The sequence below is a fragment of the Chlamydotis macqueenii genome, chromosome 3 (genome assembly GCF_036417535.1).
Source record: "Chlamydotis macqueenii isolate bChlMac1 chromosome 3, bChlMac1.mat, whole genome shotgun sequence".
In the NCBI taxonomy this organism is placed as follows: Eukaryota; Metazoa; Chordata; class Aves; order Otidiformes; family Otididae; genus Chlamydotis; species Chlamydotis macqueenii.
In genome coordinates, this window is record NC_141558.1 from 27,585,709 (window position 1) to 27,609,159 (window position 23,451).

Below are 23,451 nucleotides of genomic sequence, written 5' to 3' on the forward strand. Positions count from 1 at the left end.
TAGGGTAAACTGAATTGCTCCCCAGGCTTCTTTGATTGCATTGACCTCCATTGACAATAAAGGGAGATGTCTGGATTTAGATGTCTGGAGCTGAATCTTATTGTTGTAGATGCACACAGATAGTTACTATTCTACTTCTGTTTAACTTTCTTGGTAATTTTTTATTGTACCACATGCCAAATTTTTGTCTACTCTGCAATCTGTTAACACTCTTACATCTCTTTCAGTGATAATCCTTTCTGTGTTCTCCTTTGCCATTGAATGTTTTGGGGACTCTTATTCTCTGTCTGCCACTTCTGGTGAAGTGAATAACCCCATTAATTTGCTGCTTATCTTCCACTGAAAGATACACTTCCAAGTTACATCGGTTAACTTCTCTGAGTGTTGAAATGTGAGAAACACTGACTGAAAAACATCATCAGAAAAATCTGAAAGGCATGTGCTTGTAATTCATGGAGTACCAGAAGTGCAGTGTGGGATTTTTCGTAGCTAAATGAGATTTCTTGCTTTAAAAATTTATTATTGGATTTTTTTTTTCTCATGTCATATTAAAACTTCTAAATGAGCATGTTAGAGTAACTGTTTAGTAAAGGATTTAAGGTTGTTCTCTGATATTAGAAAGACTTTTCTTAAGAGTTCCTTAAAACCGTACAGAATGGTCTGCAGAAATCTATTGGAAGTAATATATGTTTACAGTAATTGGGTTTATTGAGTGTTCATTTCTTATTTGAAGGCAAGTACCAATGTATTTTTATAGATGCTTAAGAAAAGCACGGTATCTCTTATGGTGCTGTCAAATATTGCCATTTTAATGTAGCTGTTTAATTCTTGTTTAAAATAAGATTTAATATTTTCTTCTATTTAAAAACTAAGCAACAGAAGTTCTCATCACCTGTTCACTGTTAATTATGGTGTAAAATATTTATTTTATTGCTATAATTTCCAATTTCCTTATAATTCTTGTTTAGAATTTGAAAACATGACTATTTCTTTGTGTCGTTGTTTCATTTGAAATGACAAGGAATTGACTCCTCTATATTCAGTAACACTCTGAACTTCCAGCATCATTCAATATTTCCAATAAGAGTGTGTATTAATTTGTTAGTGGAATTCTGATGTAGGTGAAATTGTCACCTACAAACTGATTTTTGCCTTAAAATAGCTATTCTTTCTCTCAAATTTTTCTTTTTTTTTGGTAGGGTTACTCACTGAAGATTTTGCAGCAGGTTAAACAAGTATTTAGAAAAAGTAATGATTCTTGGTAATATCAAAAAATTATATTCACAGATACATAGCATTTTAGCTTCTTCTAAGTTTGTAGTTTTTGGAAATATTAACGATATTAGAGAATATGACTGGTATAATTAGCAGAGTCTTATGTGAAATAACTTAGGCATTGTAATCCCATGAAGAATTAGGAGGTTGGTGTAGTGTAATATGGAAAAGGTTTATTTCTTTCAGATACATCTGTCTTTTTATCCAAGAAAAATATTACGTATAGGTGATACTATGCCAAGAAGATGGGACATTATGCTAAGGCAATCGTATCATGTTCTGTAGAAATAATCTTTAAACAAAGACTGCTGTATAATTTTGTAATCACAGACATTTCAGTTTACCAGAAGTAGAAATGAACAAGTATTATAACAAAAATTACATAGTGGTTTTTTTTTTCTACTCTTCTGGTGAGCATTAAGATGAAGTCATAGAATCATAGAATGGTTAGGGTTGGAAGGGACATTCAAAGGTCATCTAGTCCAACCCCCCTGCAAGGAGCAGGGACATCTCCAACTAGATCAGGTTGCTCAGAGCCTCATCCAGCCTGGCCTTGAATGTTTCCAGAGATGGGGCCTCCACCACCTTTCTGGGCAACCTGTTCCAGTGTTCTATAACCCGCATCATAAAAAATTTTTTCCTAATTTCTAATCTAAATCTACCGCCCTCTATTTTAAAACCATTACCCCTCGTCCTATTGCAACAGGCCCTACTAAACAGCCTTTCCCCATCTTTCTTGTAGGCCCCCTTGAGGTACTGGAAGACCGCTGTCAGGTCTCCACAGAGCCTCCTCTTCTCCAGGCTGAACAGCCCCAACTCTCTTAGCCTGTCCTCATAAGAGAGGTGCTCCAGCCCTCTTATCATCTTCGTGGCCCTCCTCTGGACCTTCTCCAACTGGTCCATGTCCTTCTTGTGTTGGGGGCTCCAGAACTGGACACAGTACTCCAGGTGGGGTCTCACCAGGGCAGAGTAGAGGGGGAGAATCACCTCCCTCGACCTGCTGGCCACGCTCCTCTTGATGCAGCCCAGGATGCGGTTGGCCTTCTGGGCCGCAAGGGCGCATTGCCTGCTCATGTTAAGCTTCTCATCCACCAGCACTCCCAAGTCCTTCTCCTCAGGGCTGCTCTCAATCCATTCTCTGCCCAGCCTGTATTTGTGCCTGGGATTGCCATGACCCAGGTGCAGGACATTGCACTTGGCCTGGTTGAACTTCATGAGGCTGGCACGGGCCCACCTCTCCAGCCTGTCAAGGTCCCTCTGGATGGCATCCCTCCCTTCCAGCGTGTTGACGGCACCACACAACTTGGTGTCGTCAGCGAACTTGCTGAGGGTGCACTCTATCCCACTGTCCATGTCGCCGACAAAGATGTTGAACAGGGCCGGGCCCAGCTCGGACCCCTGAGGGACGCCACTCGTGACCGGTCTCCACCTGGACATCGAGCTGTTGACCACCACTCTCTGAGTGCGGCCATCCAGCCAACTCCTTATCCACCGAGTGGTCCGTCCATCAAACCCATGTCTCTCTAGTTTAGAGAGAAGGATGTCGTGCGGGACAGTGTCAAAAGCTTTGCACAAGTCCAGGTAGATGATGTCAGTTGCTCGTCCCTTGTCCACCGATGCCGTCACCCCGTCATAGAAGGCCACCAAATTGGTCAGGCACGATCTGCCCTTGGTGAAGCCATGTTGGCTGTCACCAACCACCTCCTTGCTCTCCATGGGCCTTAGCATGGTTTCCAGGAGAATCTGCTCCATGACCTTGCCAGGCACAGAGGTGAGGCTGACCGGCCTGTAGTTACTTGGGTCTTCCTTATTCCCCTTTTTAAAAGTTGGGGTTATGTTCCCCCTCTTCCAGTCATTGGGGACCTCACCAGACCGCCACGACTTCTCAAATACGATAGCCGGTGGCTTGGTGACTTCATCCGCCAGTTCCCTCAGGACCCGCGGATGGATCTCATCAGGACCCATGGACTTGTGCACCTTCAGGTTCCTTAGATGATCCCGAACCTGCTCTTCGAGTACAATGGGCAGTTCTTCATTCTCGCAGTCCCTGCTTGCACCTTCTACAGCTTAGGTGGTGGGACAGGAACTCTTGTTGGTGAAGACTGAGGCAAAAAAAGTCATTGAGAACCTCAGCCTTCTCCATGTCCTGGGTAACCAGGACACCAGTTCCCTTCTGGGGGAGGCCTACATTTTACCTGGACTTTCTTTTGTCCCCTACGTACCTATAAAAGCTCTTCCTGTTACATTTTATATCCCTGGCCAGATTCAGTTCTGCCAGGGCTTTGGCCTTCCTTACCTTATCCCTGGCCACTCGCGCAGCCTCTTTGTAGTCCTCCCAGGCTACCTGTCCCCACTTCCACCCTCTGTAGGCTTCCTTTTTCACTTTCAGTTGGTCCAGGAGCTCCTTGCTCATCCACGTCGGCCTCCTGGCCTTTTTGCCCGACTTGTTTTTCATTGGGATGCACCTCTGCTGAGCTTGGAGGAGGTGCTCCTTGAATATGGACCAACTTTCCTGGGCCCCTCTTCCCTCCAGGGCCGCCTCCCATGGCACTTGGCCCATCAGGTCCCTGAAGAGGCCGAAGTCCCCCTTCCTGAAGTCACAATTTTACATGCTCTCAATTGTTGTTTAAAGTAGTTTTGAAAGTAGTGTTTACCTTTATGACCTCCACAAGCTGTTATACCCTTGGAAACTTTGTTTTAGTGGCAGTCTACAAAAGAACAGTCTTCCCTGTGCCAGTTTCTTGTTCAGGGGCTTCAGTTTGGTTGAAAGCAACTCCTTCATTGTTTGCTCCAAACAATCAAATCTGAATTGAACTGTCTCTGACCGTATTCTTTGAAGTGCATCTTCTATATCTGAATTTTTTCAACATAACGTATGTGAAACATCAACAGATGAGGAAAAAAAAAAGTATTGATAACTTAGATAAATAAAGAAATATTGCATTGTCTTGAAGTAGCTAATAAAATCTTTCATACGTGACTGAGCGTGTGCCTAAGAAAAATCATGTTGTTACAGGAGATGGCTTCAGTTTGCTGCAGTGTCTTAGGCAAAAGACAACCTGCTGTGGTTTATTTTATTCTTTTCCTGGTTCAAAGACTAGGTCCATGTAAATATGTGGAGAAACAGGGGACATAAATTGTATATTTAGCTAAGTTATATTAAGGCAAGCTTAGACTACTGTGAATAGAAGCCTACATTGTCGTATTTTTTCATGAATGGTCTGGGGTAGCTGAAAAACTAGTTCATCAGCCACCCAGTTTACACTCATATGGGCAGTATACAAGGAATTTGATCAAAACTTTTCTGATTTCCTTGTGGTAGATGGAGCTGTTTCCAGGGCAAAGCAGTTCTTGCCTCATGTGGTTTGGAAAACCTGAAATCGGAGGGGAAGGGTTTTTTTTGTACTCAATGTGAATTGGTCTGTAGTGACTGCTGGCACAACATACTAGAGTTTTCCAGCTCAATTTTAGCTGATGTCTCTGATCTGTACCTTAAAGCATAGAAATTGTGCTACAGGTTGAGAGTTTTAGGATAAACTTTTTGTCATTGACAGATGGAGAAGCATTTATTTGTGCCTCTAAATGTGTTTGGGAAAAGATAACCTCAACTTGAGGTTACTTTAAGAGTGAGCTTAAAAAAAAAAAATTGCTTGGAAAAAGATATGCCAGCTAAACAGTGTCCACAGTAATGATTTGAGCAACTACCTAGGAAATGAATGAAAAAGTGAACCAATTATTTCAGAAGATACTCAAGTTTGTGTGATAAATTTATGAATTTGGAGCTGTTATCCATACAGACTCAACAATTTTAGACAGGAAATTACCCATTGACTGTTTAAAAAAAGATGTTAAACCATTGCTACTTTTGAATTTTGCAGAGCTGGAACTAATCTGGTGGTCAGCCAAGAAGCTAGACAAAATTGCTGCAGTCATTTTGCGTAGTTGTTAGACTTTAAATAAATAAATCTCCCAGTACTGTAAGGAATAGATACATAAAAACTTAGATGAGTATATAAAAATAGTTAAACTTCTAAACATGAAAGTTTTGTGTAAGTGTGAACAGGCTTGGAAGACCTGTCAGCAAATTATTCAGCACACATATTGGATAGAAAATATCAGAATTGATACGAAAACTTATGGAGGACCTAGTTCTATTTCCAGGTACTAATCTGCAAATATGACAAGTGATGTAAGGAAAGTAACTCTCAGTGATGACATGATACTTATTCTGCAGTGGCAGAAATGCCTTGGGAATGTAGTTTATTATTGTTCTCTGTTGAAAGTGTATTCAGTTGTATCAAATTGATAATTATGAGGCACGCATGACCCCTCCTTCGCTGCTTTGTTTGATGAAAGCTTTTCTTCAAAGGAGGGCATATACCTGCCAAGTGGTCCATTTGGTGTACATTTTTATTCCATATCCAAAAATCTTGTGTGCATTTATGTGATCAGAATTTATTGAAAATAGCATTTCCTTAAATTCTTGTCTGAGACATAGTAGAAACATAGTAATCTGGTATTTATATACCAGCTACAAATTTATAGGTTTGTATATAGTTTTGTACCTTTTTATTTATACCTTACTTACTCCTAAATTTAACTTGTATGTCTTACAGTATGTGTATCTTAACTAAGAGTTATAAGGCAAATTAATCTGCATTACTGTGATACTCATGTGAATATACCACATAAAAGCAAAAAGTTTCTTGCTACAGTACACTCATCTATACCCAGTGAACTGTCCCCCAGCCTTCTTCATTCTGGCTTTGGACGACTGGTTTAGTTCCACTGATCAGTGCTAAGAGCTCACTTTCTTATAGGGAGAAGTCGTCTAAGAAAGCCTCAGTGTCACCTGTTCTGGGATACCCAGGATCATCATTAGTACATTCAGTACCATACACTGGACATCTCCGCTCATCACAACAAATACTGGTGCATAAAAACTGCAATCTACCTACTTGTCATCAGCACTGCACTTCACACCAGGCATCATGTGCATCCCACAGCCATGGCTGGAGGAAAGAGAAGCCCTCAAAAAACTTTTTATCTTCAGGGATCAAGTTAAAGCTCAGACAGTTGTTCTGCAGTCTTTTAAAACAAAAATTCATGCTGCTGCTTATCCCAAGACTTGCACAATCCAACATCAAAGTGACAGATTTTGATAGAGATGTTGTTAAAGGGTTGTTTATTGTTCAGTTCATAGCTTAAACAAGACATGTCTTGATCCCTTTCTCCCTCACCAAAGCCATGGCCCATCCACCTATCATGTAAATTACAAATATCTTGCGGATTTTGGAAAGTTCGGAGAGCTAAATAGAGGCAAAGTAACTGAGATAGTTGAGATGTGGGCCATACGGTTAAAAAGTTGCAGAGAATCCCCGCTCTCAATGTTACCAGCAGTAGGTGACCCAGTATGTGTATTTGCTCAGTGGTATGATGATGTTACTTTAACATTGCTATTTTTAACTTTGGCAGCAAGTTTCTGCTAAAAATGACACAGCCGTTCACTCCCACTCCCAAGTGGGATGGAGGAGAGATTCAGAAAGGAAAGAAAACTCGTGGGTTGCGATAAAGAGAGTTTACTAGGACAGCAAAAGAAGAGATAGTAACAAATAATATACCTATTGATAATGATAAAAGTAATAATAATAGAATATATGAAATGAGCAGTGCACCTCAGACCCAATGACCATTACAGCCTGTCCCAACCAGCAATCACAGAACAGAACCAAGACCAATCTCGGAGTGATCCCGAGAGAGAGCTGCCCACCATGCAACCTCTACTTTTATACTGAGCATGACGTCGATGGTATGGAATATTTCCTTTGGCTAGTTTGGGTCAACTGTACTGGCTACACTCCTCCCAGCTTTTTGCACCTGCATGTTAGCAAAACGTGGGAAGCTGGGAAAAAGTCCTTGGTCTCTTAGCAACAACTAACAACATCAGTGTATTATCAGCGTTCTTCACATACCAAATCCCATACTAAATCGGAAACACAGCAGCTTCTGGGGAGAAAATTAGCTCCGTCCCAGCTGAAACCAGGATATGTACACACTCCTGCAGCACTATTATTTTTGAGCGAGTTCATATCAGGCTTCGATAAAACCCTCAAAAGTTCTTATAGGGGCATCACCAAAAAAGTGGTTTTTCAAATCACTTAATTTGAGTTTTGACCTTTTACAGTTTTTTTTTTTTTTGCCATAATGACCTTATAGTAGATTGCAGTTGGAATATACTGTAATAGTAGTTTTAAGGGTTTTAAAACTGTTTTTCTAAAATAGTTTAAAACCAAGCCGTTTATAAGCAGTTAGAATGACCCTGCAAACACCTACATGCATGATGTGTGCTGCACATAATTTGTTTATTTTGTTCAAGGAACTGTGAAAATCCAGCCACTTCAGTTTGGGACATTAGAATAAACAGGAACGGACAGTTCCCTATCTCTGCCTTCTTGTTTCTGGATATTTCAAACATGCCTAATTATACCTTGGTGCTTTTGCTGGCGAAAGGAATTGCTCCTGAGGGGGTTTTTCTTTGTGCGCATCCTAGAGTAATGGTAATAGGAAAGAGCAAGTCTGATCATTGAGTTCATCCCCCGACGTCCAGAGAGGGCTGTTCCGCAGGATGTATTTTCTGAAATGACATGCCACGATTTGTGGTTTCTTCCCACGGAGGATGACCACAAAGCCTGTTGGATATTGGCCCTGCTAAAGTCCTGTTTCTGTGATCGATGGTAAGAAACGCTGAATTGCAAGGATGAGAGAGCTCTTAGTGAGGCGTTTAACTGCGCCGGTGCTAACTAGCACCACGTAGCTCTGTTACTCTTCTTTGCCATCTGCCACTGCGAAACCACTTGAGATCCAAACAGGGCTACAAGAAAGCAGAGAGAAAATATTCAACCTGTCCCAAGGCCATGTTGTGTTACTGTGTAGCTATTTCTATTTACTGCAAGAACTACTTCTCAGCATAAAATAACAAGGTTGGTAGTAAAAGTAATTTCTGTGGGTACTAAGGCAAGTGATGTGAAAAGTACAGCTCAAGCTTTTAGTAAACAGGACTGCTAAAGAGGGATGTTAATCTTCTGGCAAACTAAGTATGCATCCTGAAGCATTCAAGATTTGCTTTTCCCTTACAAAAACTAATTCAATCTAATTTAACTGCTTGCACAAATATCCTTTGTTAAGCAAATGAAAAATGCTTTCATTCATCTTTTACGAAGACGGAGGAAAGGTTCCCAAGCTTCTGGATAGAATAGGTGGCTGTAGGATCAGAGACTCCATCTTCAGTTTAACAGATTCACTCAGAGGTTGGGAATTAAAATACACACATCTTTGTATTTGATGTTTGCTGTTTTTCAGGAGTAAATACATTGTTTGCAGCTTGCACAGGAGCAGCAGCAGGACTCAGCCAGCAGCTGCTGCTTGCCCTGCTGAGGGGATGCTCCCTGCTCCCCTGGCCCTTCCCGAGCACGTGTGCACACCTAGAGCAGGTCCTGATACAGTCTGACTCTTCTTTCTAATGAAGCGTTCGTAAGCCTAGCTCTCCATTGCAAGCACAAATAGTGTTGGTTTACTGTTCAAACCACCAGTTCTTTTCTCTCCTGGGCAAAAGGGTTAACTAGATCAGAATATTCCTACATGCTGGATCTTGCCTGTGGCTGTGCTAGAAAACACAATCCTATGTGCTTTATCTCTCTCCTCTCCACCCCCTCCTTTTTTTAAAAAAAAAAAAAAGTAAATTTGTCAAATGCCCAGTAAGGATTAATTAGTCAATGTTTTTCAGAGCTTTGAATGTCTTAAGCCTTAGTTGGAATGAGTGCTTAGGCCCCCCCTCACTAACAAAACCAGAACAGTGCTGAATATTATACTTCTCGATACATTGACTTCATGATGACTAGCATCTTGATTGAGAAGTTTCTTTTTTACCCTTCCAAAATCAGATACAGTTTAGGATTTTGTTCTCCGAGGTTGTGTATATTTTATACACATTTATTATGTATTTGCATATTATGTTATAGATTAACAATTATTTATATTTTTGAAAAACATTAAAGTGTTTTATGTGAAGAAAAATATACTTATTTTTCTATTTTATTATAGACATATTTTAGCAGGTTAAGGTATTATGTAGGTATTTGAGTATTCTGAATTACTATTTGGAAGTCCACAGGTCAAATAGGAATCTACTTTTATCTGTAGAAATGAGATTATCCTTGAAGTAGTAGAGTTACCAGTTGTATGCTTGAATGATTTTTCTCAGTATATTACTGAGAAATATATTGTCTTATATTAGTAAAATATCTGAGTAGAAAATTATTTTAAAGTGCTTTTTGAGAAGAATACATAAATTCTTATGAGTTGTTTATATTTAGTTCAGACAGAACTTTACGTAAGGTTTATGCTAAAATTTTGAATCGAGTAGGAGCACCGTTGTTCTTTTATGTATTGTCATAGCTTTTTTGAGAAGAAAGACTGAGGATCTGTAATTCTAAATATGCTGCTTCATTATTTTATCCTATTTGGTTTTTTTAGAACTAAAAGTATGGTATTTTGAACACACGTTCCTTGATGTTTTGTAGTAGCTAATGCAACTTAACGGAATACATATGTTAAATTATCTGATTCTGCTACAGATTTTTTGTCACCTATTGCCACATACAAAATAACACGAACTCGTGTCTTTGAGTGTTCTCCACAGGACTTAAATGATATATTGATAGTGTTGTACTCAGCTGCCAAGATAAATATTTGTCTACATCTACATTACTTTGGAAGACTTCATTTTATGGGAGGAGTTGGTAGTCTACCAGAAGACAAAAGAGATTTGATAAAATCTTTCTTTTTTTGTATGAGCGAAGTATACTGCATTTTAGAACTTAATGAATTGAATTTCAGCTCTGAAACGAAATATAGGTGAAGCATTATGCATTGGGAGAACAAGAATGTGAACCAGAGTAAAGAAACCTGTATTTCTATTTTTTTGCTGTGATAAAGCAATCAAGTTATGGACGTTTTGCTGTGTTTTCTCCATTTACTAACATTGTGGGGTTCAAAATTTTGATCTTTAAATCGTCTTATCTTTACTGTGTCAGCTGAAAAGACCTTAAATCAATGCAGTTACTCACTTCTCTTGTGATGTGCCTGTAAAACACCTATACGTGCATATACAAGTCCATTTAATATAAAATCAAAGCTAGCAGCAAGGAACTTGATTTTTGGTTTTGTCAGTTTGACTGTGTTTGGAAGATTTATTTTGTTATCCATATTTCTATTTGCAGAGCAGATAGAATCACTGGCACACTATGTAACAGTTTATTCTTTTGTGTTTATTTAGTTTGACAAAGGATATGCTTACAGCATTCGCCACAACTATGGGAAAGAAGGAAAGAGAACTGATTACACCCCATACAGCTGCATGAAGATTATCATGTCCAATCCACCAAGTCAAGGGGATTATCATGGTGAGTTAAGAAAAAAAAAATACGGAAACCCTTGACTAGAGAAGGTACTCCTGCTGTAGTCTCTTAAATTATGTATTTAATTTCAGGGCCACAGTGGTCTTGCACTATTCTCTATAGATTGCACTTGGTAGCTTCTGGTTTTATATACATTGTGTCATGCAGTGCAAGGAGACTTTAAATGTACACATGGTTTAAAAAGTGACCAATCAGAGCTATTTTGAGATATGAATTCCATTGTATAGAAATTCTGAAGTTTGGTAGAGTACTTTAAAATCTCCTACCTCTGTGTGACTAAACATGGAAAACCTGTGCTACCTTCACCATTGTTATTCTAGTACTAAGTTGTTGTTGTGTCTCAAAACTAATTCTGGGACAAAAAAAAAAACACCATTCTTATTTAAGGTGGTGGAACTTTATAAGATATTTATAAAGTAATGTTTTTAGAAAGGATTATGCTTTAAAGACCAATTGACTCTCATTACTTGTCTTTTCCTGGTTTTTTTTTTCACTGCTATTAAATGTGCCAGCATTATCATTGGCACTAAAGACTAAAACTCTTTTCTTGTCAGTGCATGAGAATTGTGGCCTATTTTGTGTTGGGATATTTTATGTAACTTTTAAGCCTGTGATGCTCTGATAACCATGTAGTGGAGTAATTATTTTTTTTTTAAAAAAGGAAAAAAGTAAGCAATTGTACACATGGGCAATTAACTTTCTTATTAATAAGCTGTTACACAATTAGGAACAGCTTAGCTGGTCTCTTGAGTGCTTTACTACGCTAACTCCTGGGTAAACAGCCTTGTTTGTGAGCTTGCTTGTTTTTTCTGTCAGGGTGCCCATTCCGCCACAGTGATCCTGAGCTATTGAAGCAGAAGCTGCAGTCATACAAGATCCCTCCCAGTGGAATAACTCAGGTAAGACTTATTTTATTTGGCACTTTCATTAATAAGGCACTGCTTTTCAATTTTACTCTCTGTTTCTGTGGGAATGCTATATGCAATATGTCAGTATGTATTGTGGAATACCTTTTTTTATAAAAGGTTTAAACCAGAATCTTGGCTTTCTGGCTCTAGTACTCCCACCAATGTGTTGATTGTCATCATCACCTTTTATTGTTTAATGTTATGAGTTGGTTTATTACTATAGTGGATACAACGCATAATTTTGTTTTACTTCCTTTTACTGTGCTGTGATTAAAAAAGTTTAAATTAATCCGACAATATTTTAGCGAGTTTGTTTTTATTCTTGGCAGTGACTTGTAGAAGACTCTACTGTGTAGTCAGCAGCCATAAGTAATTGTTTTTTGTAATAAACTTCTAAAAAACATACATTTTGATTATTCATTGCACTAACTTCCCCTAAACAACAAAAGCACATGAAATGCCTAGTGAAATTAAGCAGAGATTTTTAGCAGCTTTTTGAAAGGTAACATTAAATTGGAAACCTATCTTGTAGAGCAAGGACAACACAGGAACTGGAACATTTTGAGATGTATACTGAAGGACTGTGACTCCCACTGCTTGGTTTAGCAAGAGGGTAAGGCTATAAAAGGGTGCCATCATTTTCCTTGGAGGAAGATCTAGAGGTTAGAGTTAAGCTGAGACAATTCAACAGAAAGTTGTGTATATTAACTGCCTGAAACCTGCTTTAGATCCATAGGGAAAACCTGCTTTAAGCTGTTGTCTTTAGTTCCTGTGGAGTATCACCATTGCTTGTCTGGCATCAACAGTGTTGAACTAGGTAGAAAAGAATGTGAAAGTTCCATTTAAAGTAGCCTCTCTTAGAAGGAATGATTAAGATACAAATTAGAAGAGAATAGTTTTAAAGTGTTTATTGTTCACTTATAGTCATTCTTGACAAATTCTTGAAAGACCCAGACTTTCTCCTAGGAATGCTTTTTCCTTTCATTTTTCCTTTTCTCCTGGTTCATATAAATAAGCATTTGAGTGTCTTCCATATATCTGACAGGCAGTAGAGATACTTTCCTTTGTCTTTTTTCCTTTTTATTTCCATCAAAAATTGATGCTGCTCTGAGATTTTTATCCTGCTAATCATTGGGAAGATTGGTGAGGATTTACTGTTTTAGCTGCCTTGCTGTGTGTGGGTAGGATTTAGTAGAGGTTATTTCTTCGGTGAATTTGCACAGTAGAGCAGTTTCTTTATATTTAACATAGTTCTTTAGTTGATGTGAATTGGGTTTTAGTTTTTGTATGTGTGTGGGTTTTTTTTTTTTCTCCCTTGTAAAGTAGCATTGGGATTCAGTAGGAGGCTTAAATTTTCTTATCAAAAGTGACTAAGAAAAACTGGCATAAATTATGGCTTGGTGTACCGCTTTTTCACTTGATGTATGTCAAGGTTACTATCCTCCTAATAGGTGATTTTTATCTATAATTTATAGTAATTTACTGGACTTGAGAAGATACAGCTTTCTGAACTGACTCAGCCAACAACTGGCTACATAGAAATCCTTCACATTTGGGCATAAATTTTTTTTTTTTTTTTTTAGTTTTGTGTCAAAGATTTAGCTATGGCATTTCCTCTGTGAGAACCCAGTCTCCCAGCAGCTTCTTGACTTAGCCGTTCATTTATCTTTTGAACTAATGGACACTTGCTTCCTTTTTTGCCTTTCTAGGAATATGACCTTCAACTGACAGTAGTTGCAACAGAACAGTAGAATTTTTTTTCCTTAATTCATCAATTCTATCCATTTTGAGATAATATTAATCCTTACAACTAACTGTAGGTTTTTGCTTAATTTTAGGGGATTAATCTTTGTTTTATTTAGCAATATATTTTTCAACCAAAATGAAATATTTTCAGGGCTACAGATTACTTGTATGCTAGTATGCTATAAGCACAAGAATGTGCCAGTATCTGTACCCAGGAGACCTCTTGGGTGGATGGTTTCTGCCCTAAAATTTTTCCTGTGTCTATCTGACAATGTGCAAATCTGTTACATAGGCATTGTTGTGGAAACAAATGGGATTTTTAAAAGACATCTTTATGCTAGGTCTCAAGGAGCATATCGGTGGTCAAGGTCAAGAGATCTGATCTTCAGAGCTCACAACTACAGTTTCTGTTCACATGTTCAGCAAGTGTTTTGTTCTTGTTGAAACTTCTGTACAGGCCCGTAGTTTTTATTAAGCTAGGTGCTCCAGGGCACTCTTCTGGGCAGGTGGTATTTGTGAAAGGAGTACATCACACTTCTTTCTTCAGATGAGCAGTAATAAATGTTTCCTAAGAGAAGTAGTTCACTTTAAGGGGTTGAAAGGTCAACAATTTCTGTTCCATTTTGAGATTAAATTCTCATTCTGAAGCAGAGGTTGGCTGGAAACTCACCAGGCATTCCAGAATCATCGGTCAGGATGTTGATGCTGTCCTGGCCAGGGGGGCTGGAGAAGCCATGGCAGCTCAGGCCACGCACAAAGGTTTTACATTGGTGGCTACTTTGTACCCAAAATGAAACAGAGCTGGTGTCTGAACCTTTATTTGTGCAAGTGTGAGTACAGATATTCAAGGTTGAGTTTGACCGAGACTTAGCACACATCTTCATCAGCAGTGCCTGGAGGCTTGCATTTCTTGTTTGGAGGACTCTTATTTTTCATAGATGTCTATTGAATCCTTAATATCTCCAGTTCATATGGAGTGATCTGAATCAGAACTGTTACTGGTTGAGGTGTTTCCTTTCCATTTGTTCCCAGCATTTTTTTAATATTCATCAAGGTCCTGCTAACAAACTAGTCTTGAGGACTAATTTTTTTTTTTTTTTTTTTTGCCAGAGTCCCGGGGGTTGTCATAGGACAATGCTCTTTTGATTTTTTATGTGTGTCTCTTAAATGATCTTTGTGCTGTCTGTCAGCACAAAACCCGTGGTTTATTCCTGAATATATTGCATTCATCAAGGGAATACAGACTCATGAGTGGTGGTGGTTTATCTTCCATGAAGGTAGTTCACAGTGCTTTAGACTATCGCAGTATTTAGATTCTTAGTACATAAGCAACCACATAAGTCATTATTTTTCCTAGTTCTCCCATAACTTTCACAGATTATCTCGGGAAGTCCTTGAATCACAAAAGCCAGGCCACTGTCTTAGTGAGTTTCAAGTAGATCGGCAACTGCTTCAGGTGGGTTTGGTTGTTTCAGGAAAAAATTGAAAGCAGCAACCCATTCGTTTGGATGCATTTCCCTTGCTGTGTTTGGTGTTTATGCCGTCTCTTTCTATGGGTTCTTTCCAGATCACCTGTGCTCCACCTTGATTTCAGTTCTGGTTCCAGGGCTTTCCCTGTCTGTCCATTCAGAAACTGAGGCCTTTGCATGTTCATAGAGTTTATTGTTAGGACTCTAATCAAAGTGCTTTAGTTGTCCTTGAGATTTCCCAGTATAGATGGTAGTTGATTCTCTGTAGCAAACTGTATTCTTCTCTGGTCAAGGGTTTGTGTTTTTTTTCAATAGCAAGTGTATACTTCAATCTGACACTATCAGAAGACATCTATTAATGATATTTTCAGTGTTTTTGCGATATTTCTTGGTTTTGAAGCATGTGGAGCTTCTCTTCAGCTTCTGAAGTACTGGCCTTCTCTGCTCAAGATTTTTAATTTATCAGACCTATCTATTTTTATGTGAATGATGCATAGTTTTCCAAATGTTTATTTTGGATTTAGTTGCATACTCATGAATTGGATTGGATTTTAATCTGTTGTCTTAGAGTACTCTTATGTCCTCCCTTTAAACCCTTTTCTTGTTTATGAAGTTTGTTCCTCATGGCTTTTACATGACCCAGAAGGTGAGCTAGTGTATCTAGCCCATACGTTTTGCCGAAGACAGTTGGTCTTCCAGTGCCACTCTGTCTTCTGTTTCTAGGGCTGACCTTCATACTCTTGAGATAAGGAGCACACCTTTTACTTTTAGGTTGATAAGACCGGGAAGTTCCTGAGTTTTTTCATACATTCATACACTTGCCTGGTCTGTGGTGGAGACAAACCGCAGTCTCACAGTGCTTTTCTAAAGGGCTCTCTGTGCACAGGCTACGTGGGAAAAAGGAAAGCTGGACTTTGGGATGATGGTGCAGAGCAAATGCTGCCAGACTTCACAAGACTTCCGTAATCAGTCTGAGCGTTGGACTGCTTTCATTGAGGTCACTCTGTAGTACAGTCAGTAATGAAAAAAGTGATCAAAACATTTGAATATGTGAATCCACTTGCTGTAAAGGATCTAGATCCAGCTTGCTATCCCAGTCCAGATTTTCTGAGGCTGTATGTTGTCTGAGATTGTATCTGCTGAGGTCATTTTATCAAGGTAATATTGCAGATGACTTCCAGGTCTTGCCTAGTTATTATATAGCCTGAAGCAGAAAGAATGAATCCTGATGTTTATTCCAAGAACTGAATTATTTAACTTGTATTTATTTCACATTTTCCTTAGGTTAGACTATTTCTTTATTTGTGCTAGTAGCTTTTTAAAGTTTGTTTTAAAAATGCTTCTTGGAGCAGTAATATGGTTAGCTGAGCATCTAATCTGAATGTGCGATTGTATAGCATTTGCATTTATAGTATGTTTTGGATCACATTTCATTTCTGTCTTTGGTATACTGCTAATCCTGTAAAATCTTTATGAAATCAGGTTTGACAATGATTAATCAATTTGAAGAATGCAAAGACTAAAGCATGTGTTAAGATAAATATATATGTTGTGGTGCTGGAATGTGGTGCTGTGCACGGTAATGTGTTGCCTATATATCTCAAATAGAAAAATAGATATGATAGGCTTTGAATTAGAGTTATTTCAAAATATCTATTATTTGTTTCTGAAAGCTTTCTAGGAGAAACTACCTTTTTCCCAATTCACTTCTATCTCAATAGCAAAAGCAAAAGGTAATAAAAATTTCTGGTTCCTATGATCAAGAGAATTAGAGCGTCTAGACTCATCCTCTTTGCTTTTGCTTTTTCTTTTGTAATTGGAGCAAAAGCATTTCTTTAGGGAAAAAATGTTTATGTAAATGAACAGTAGATAACTTCAGAAGAAAGAATGTTCTTTCTAGTAAATTGTTCTCTTAATTTAAAAAGCTGCATTTTTTTTCCATAATCGGATTAAATTAAAGATTTTGATTGATTCACTGAACTTTGGCCAATGTTCTCTAACAACTTAATCTTTTGGGGGATTGGAGAGTCTTCATAGAGATGGAAATAAATAAACCAATCTGTGCCTGGGCCTCTGATATGGCTATATGTTTCCATGAATGAAAAAAATAAAAACCCCCAAAACTCAAGCAAAAAAAACTCTGAAACCAGAAAAAAAAACCCAGAAAAAACCCCCAAACCCACTATTGGATAAAACCCCCACGCTCTCCCTTCTGATGATCTAATATTAGCAAAGTTTTAGATAGTTGCTGGCTATTTTCCCTTGCAGCTAAAGAATCCTACCCTAAAATCAGTCATCTTCATGGTACTGCTTTTGTAAGTTCTGATTAAATAAGAACAAGTACTGTTTAAGTAAGAGATCTTTTATTAAGTCAGTGTTTATTGTGGAAATATGTAAAACAGAAACAAAAAGTACAAGAATAGTTTATATTAATGATATAGACAAACCTTATGTGATACCCATTTTATTATTACAGTGAAATTTGGTACATCAAAGTTCCTTAAAATTTCTTTCAGCAATTCCAATTTTGAGTCTTTTTTTTGACTTGTGCCTATAATAAATATTTAATTGATGAAGATATCACATGGCACTTCATATTTATTAATTTACTTGTTTCCATCAATTTCACATTTTTACTTAGAACACAGATTTTATGAACTTTTGCTGGGGAAAGAATCCCACTACAAGTTAACAAGTTAAAACTCAAATTGTAAAATAGAATTCCCTTAAACATCTGCTGCTAAGAATTTTTTAGAAGCATTAGACCCTGAATCCAGAAATTGTACATCATTCAGATTTCTCAGCTGGTGGCTGAGACCCCTTGTTCACTGTCCAAAATCTCTCAGTTATTGTCTGAGCCTGTAAATGCTTTAAAATTATAAAATATTCCAAAGTGGACAGTGTGAAAGTCTCAAAAGTGAGATTATTCAAGGAAACTTCATAGTAGAAATAATCTTTGTGGCACTCTGATGTAGATTTGTGTGCTGAAAATTTCCATGTATTTTCTATATATTGGGAACATTTACTGATAAGAGACAGCATTCAGCCTTTCCATTATTTTGAGAATAATAGTTGTATGTTAGGAATATGTCTTCCCTATTTTATCTGAGATTATACTTACTCTGACTTACTCTTTAGGCCCTGTGTTCTAAAACTACGCTTCTATGGTGTCTCAGCTAAAATGTGTGCCTTAAGTGTCTTGTATTTGGTTGATTTTTCAAGTATGAACATGCTTATTGGTTTCACTAGGTGTACTTTTGCATATAAGCTGAATGAATACAATTACAGATTTAACCAGCCAAATCTCAGGCTTCTCTTCTGATATTAAAACTCTCATTTGACCTTTTTGGTGGGTGTTTATTAGTGCTGCGGTGTTACTATTACTGACACCATCAATGGGTAGAATACTGTAGCGTGGCTTAACATCTTAAGATGACATGATATCTTAACATGACATGGTTTAAAACTAATTCATTTTAAAGTTTGAGGTACAGTATTTCAGACTACTAAATTTGCCCAATCTTCAGTTTATTACTGGTAAGTGGAAACAAGTATTAGAAATAAGAAGTTATATCTGGCTATTGTCAGGTGAGATTGTAGTGTTAGACTGTATGCGATTAAGTAAGAGTGGACTGTTCAAAAATCTGGTTTAAGTTCTGCTAAGAAAAAAGTGTAAGTGTTGACTAGTGTCTGGTGAATTAGCTTGTGACAGTAAAACAAAACAAACAGCATAGGAAAAGAAAACTGCAAGAGAATGCAGGACAGATGCAGAAACATGGTGAGAAGGACAACTAACCTGTTTGATAATAAAAGAACCCCTAAGAATACAGAAGACCTTTAGAATGCACAGATTTTATTATACATAGAACACGCTTGAAAGTACATAAGGTAGATGATTTACCTAGAAAATATATTTCTTAAAATTCGGATTAGGTGTTCTAGCCACCAAAGGGAAGTAATAAAAATGTATGGTTGGGTGCTATTGAGACTGTTTATTATTGAATCACAGTATGGTTGAGGTTGGAAGATGCCTCTGGAGGTCATTTTGTCCAACCTCCCTGCTCAGGAAGGGTCATCTAGAGCCAGGTGCCCAGAACTGTGTCCAGACAGGTTCTGACTGTCTCTGAGCATGGAGACTTCACAGCCTCTCTGGGCAACCCGTGCCAGTGCTCAGTCAAATGTGCCTTTTAGAACAAACAATATGAAAAGTAGAGTTAAAATTTGTGTTTTTCCTGTTATTAAAGAGATGAATGACATTAATTTCAGTGCGTCCAATTTAGAAGTATTTAAATTCATTAGTCAGATCTTAGACTTGACTTCCATAAGCAGTTAATTAACCTAAATGGGTCCTGCTGGTTTGGAAGGCAGCTCTGTGCTGTTCATCCCTGCCTGTTGAGTTTCCATTCTTTTCCTTATGCTGGCCTTATGGCTACATGGTAAAATATATTTAAAAAATTGTCCAACTGTAGGCTTACCTGGGCAAGGTAAAGAGGAATGAGGTTCATGAGTTTTTTAAATGGCAGGAGTGGGTGTACAAAATTAAGGGCTATGTCTTCACACTTCAGCAGCTTCTATTTGTGGTGTATTAAACGACTCATGAAATTTTTATTTAGAAGAGGAAGAAGGAAAAAAGTACACGAAAGTCAAAGGAATAATACAGTTCACAATGAGAAAACAGGAATGTAAAGAATGAACGTATGAAATACAATTTTTAATTTTGAAGTATTTCTGATGCTTGCTTTCATACTTGATAACCGTTCAGTCTCTCACTCGGCATTGCAAGAGAGGAATGTGGCTATCAATCATATCTAAACTCAGGCATGACTGTCTTTTAGAATAGATGGCTGTAAACTCATGCAGGATTTGCCAGTTAAATTAAAATGTGTCACTGAAAAATAGCAAAAAAAAAATTCCTAATAATAGAATGTACATTTTTATAGTGTTATTTTGAAACTATGTGAAAACAGAGAAGTGGAATACTCAAGTGCATTAACCCTTCTTGCATTTGATGTTCACATTATTGACTTTCAGCAGATGACTGTGTAGAACTTTGAAAAATAGCCCACAACCAAGCAAACAAAACCAACTAGCATTAGAGCTGCTTCTTTTTAAAATGATTAACTCACTTTAAAGTAATGTCTGTCTTCATTTAATAAGCTTCCCAGGGATTGCTGCAACAAATATGGGCACATACTGACGTGTTCTTTTCATTCAGACATTCACTTACTCTTTTGTTAAGTATTTAATGAGTTCCTTACTGACATACATTAAATAAGAACTTCAGGCTAGAAAATCTATACATTAAAAATGGAGGGAAAAATACAGTTATTTTTAGGAGACATTAATAAAATGCCTTCATCTGGATCATAACTCCCTCTTTCTTTTACTTTTATAAAGTGTACTAGAATGCAATTAGGTTTTGTTGTTTAACAGTTGTGATGCAAATTGCAGGGGATAAATTGATCTGTTATGGTGCCCTCAGAATTACCATGTGCAATCCTAAGCGCTGTGCCATCAAGTACTCTTCATACAAAAGGCAAGTCAGAGAGGAAAAGAAGCTCTGGCAAAGCTGTAACAACCATTTTCTACCCTGTAAATGAGTCTCTAAGGGAAAACAGCTTAAATCAGAGAAAATTGTGCTATATGTGCATACATTATAAACATGAAACCTTCCAAATCAGTTTAAAATACAAAGGAAATATCTGAAAGCAACAGAAAGGACAGATGCCTCTACTGACCAGGAAATGAAGGGGAGTGGGACATCCTGGGGCAGGACTTAATGCTGAGGTGGTCACAAAATGGACTGGAAGAGAAGAAAATTGGAATGTGTTCAGATGTGCTCCAGCAGTTGCACCCAATCATATCTTCAGTCACCTTTGAAATAAAAGAAAGTTAGAAATGAGTCATACTTATGAGAATCTATAGTAGAAGTATTTTCATTTTGAAAATATAAATTAATTCTACAATTTTTGAATAAAACGAACTAACTTTGAGTAAGTGAAAATAACAATGGATAATTACAGAGCCCAAATTATCCTGCTGTGCAGCATCTTAAGTTTGAATGCCAAGGAGCTATAAAGCAGGTGGCTGCGTGCAGCTGCCAAGCATCCTCTTAACCTCATTAGTAGTCAGTAAAGTGACATCAGAAAAGCAAGTTGGAGATGGCAGCAAAAGAAAAGGCACATAAGAACTAAAAAAGAGACCTCGAGTATGTACCTTTACTTGAAAAATAAAGCATTTTAGTGTAAATGTCTTAATATATGTAGAGGCAAAAGATTGCTGCTGTAGTTAATGTAGTTTTGAGTGGAGGTCTGTTTCTGGGTAACACTGGTAAAAAAGAGCTGCAAGCTTGGTTTCATTATGCACACAAGTGTAATAGGAAAGGTAATATTTATAATGAATTATAATTCTGTTTTATTTAAGTAGAGAATTGTTAATTTTTCTCACACAGAGAACTCCTTTCTGTCTGGACTCCATTCTATTGCAATTTTTAACCTTTTCTTGTTTCTCCTCTTAGCAACTTATTCCCTATTGAAGCCAGTTAATCTACTAAACCTGTTCCTCTTTGGATGTATTTAATGTGCCCCTTATTCTTCAACCCCATCGTATGTACAGAAAGTGAATCTGGTCCCTCGTGATGTGGCCAGTTCAAAGTTACGTATGTACTAGTTTCACTGCCTTCTGGCTACCTCTCCGAATGGGTAGGAGCTGAATTATAATTGCTTTTCCGTGAATGAGCCACAAATGTTGGTCTGGCTTTTCTACCCAACTACACCTTGTAATTAACATGTAGGAATTGTATAGCTTTGTCATCTCTACCTGTCAAATTTGGCTGAAATTGGCCAAATAGTCAATATTGAGGAGGTAATGTGATGGAGAGGGTAAAGGAGCAGGAATAAAATGTACAATCATGTACATTAATAAATTTAACAAACTGTATGAAAGTCTCTGGTCTGTTCTGGTGGACGTTCTGTTCTATGGAGCCCTATATCAATATCAGGGAAAAGAAGCACCATGAAGACCTAGTTACCAGACCTCGGTGGAGAATCCTTGGTAGAGATTCCTCAAACAGCTGTTCTCGAAGATACACATCTGCATAGTAGTACAGCAGAAAAATCTGTGTGGTGACCCAACAGCAGCCTCTGAGAGGTCTGGGAAGAAGTCTAGAGTGAGTGGGACAGTAGTTCCTTGGTGAAACTCCAGTGTAGCTGGGCAATGAAGATCAAGCTGCTGCAAAATAACATGGTTGCTCTCTTTAAGGATTTAAAGTGACCGTTATAGCTTTCGTATGTCAGCAGTACCAATTCAATGAAGTTCTTTTCTCAGCCTTACGGATGGCTGAAGGTTTTCCCAAGGATGGGTCAAGGGCTTAAATGGGCATGGTTTCAGAATAGTTTGCTCAGAATAATCTCTCTTACAAAACTGAAATTTGTATGTGCCCCTTTATTCTGTTGTCATCTGTGACTGCGTTAGTTAGTGGTCCCTCTTCTGAGATGTCACTTGAAGTTACCATTTTTCTAACTATCAGAGAAGTCAACAGCAATTTGAACTCGCATCCTGTGAATCACTGTGAGTTAGTAAATTCAAAGCTAGCTTTGATAATCTTTGTCTTTTCCACTTTTCAGGGTAGCTGGATAACAGCATCATTGATGCACAAAGTGACTATAACTGCATCTGTGATTCAAAAGTTGAACAAACTGCAGAATACTGCAAGCCTTTGAACTGACTGGCTTTTTCAAAAAGTTCTCTTAAATTACAAAAGAACCCTGATACTTTTAAACTTTTGTGGTTCATACTCAGAATTTGTCCATACTTAAATTTTTGTTTGCACACTTAAGGTTCTAAGACTTAAAAGATAGTTACACCTGAATTTAGGGAATATTTTATTAATATAATTTATATTAGGTGTAATCTTGGTTAAATGAAGAATAATTTTGAGAAAACCTGAGATATTTATGAACCGAATTATTTGACATAATTCAGCTGGAAAATTCAGGTTAGAAAAGCCTGAATGCCACAGAACATCACGAATGTTTCTTTCAACTAACCAACAGACATACAGGTCTTCTAATTATTACTCTAAATTATGTGAAAAACACTTTTTAAAAAAGTGCATACATACAACATGGTTAGCATTTACTTAAAAACAGAGATAGCTGTTTTACGTGGCATAAATTTTATTGTAAGGAACAAACAGGAAAACATAAGGCAATAAGTAATTGAAGTGTTCAGAATAGATGAGTTTTCTTCAATCCTTAACTACTTAATGTGACACTAATTTTCTCAGTCCATTTCAAAGGAGAAAGGAGATAAAAAAACCCCAAAAATATGTACACAAATAGTGCCAGATGTCAGCCTTCATTGCCTAGTTGGCCTTGGCCTTGATCTTTTACAGAAGATTTAACAGGAGGTGGCAAGAGGGATAGAAATGTAATCAGGCGGGCTATTACAGACGAACAGTGCCGCTAAGGGTTTTCTTGGCAGTGTGTTGCTGTTTTTATCCGTTCAGCAAATGTAATTTATTTGTACATCTGTCAATAAATACAAGGTGGCATCCAATAATGAGTACAGCAAGGA

General features: G+C 37.7%; 1 protein-coding gene and 1 long non-coding RNA gene across 2 annotated transcripts in view; both read left to right on the top strand.

Moving 5' to 3' along the window:
• Positions 1–23,451, top strand: part of LOC147601206 (uncharacterized) — a 381,994-nt gene that overhangs the window by 105,307 nt on the left and 253,236 nt on the right. The window lies entirely within an intron of this gene.
• Positions 1–23,451, top strand: part of PRIM2 (DNA primase subunit 2) — a 112,447-nt gene that overhangs the window by 81,430 nt on the left and 7,566 nt on the right. Inside the window, exons 10-11 of the mRNA XM_086743271.1 lie at positions 10,610–10,736; positions 11,568–11,650. Of these exons, the coding sequence (XP_086599397.1) occupies positions 10,610–10,736; positions 11,568–11,650 (210 nt within the window). The remainder of the gene's footprint in view (positions 1–10,609; positions 10,737–11,567; positions 11,651–23,451) is intronic.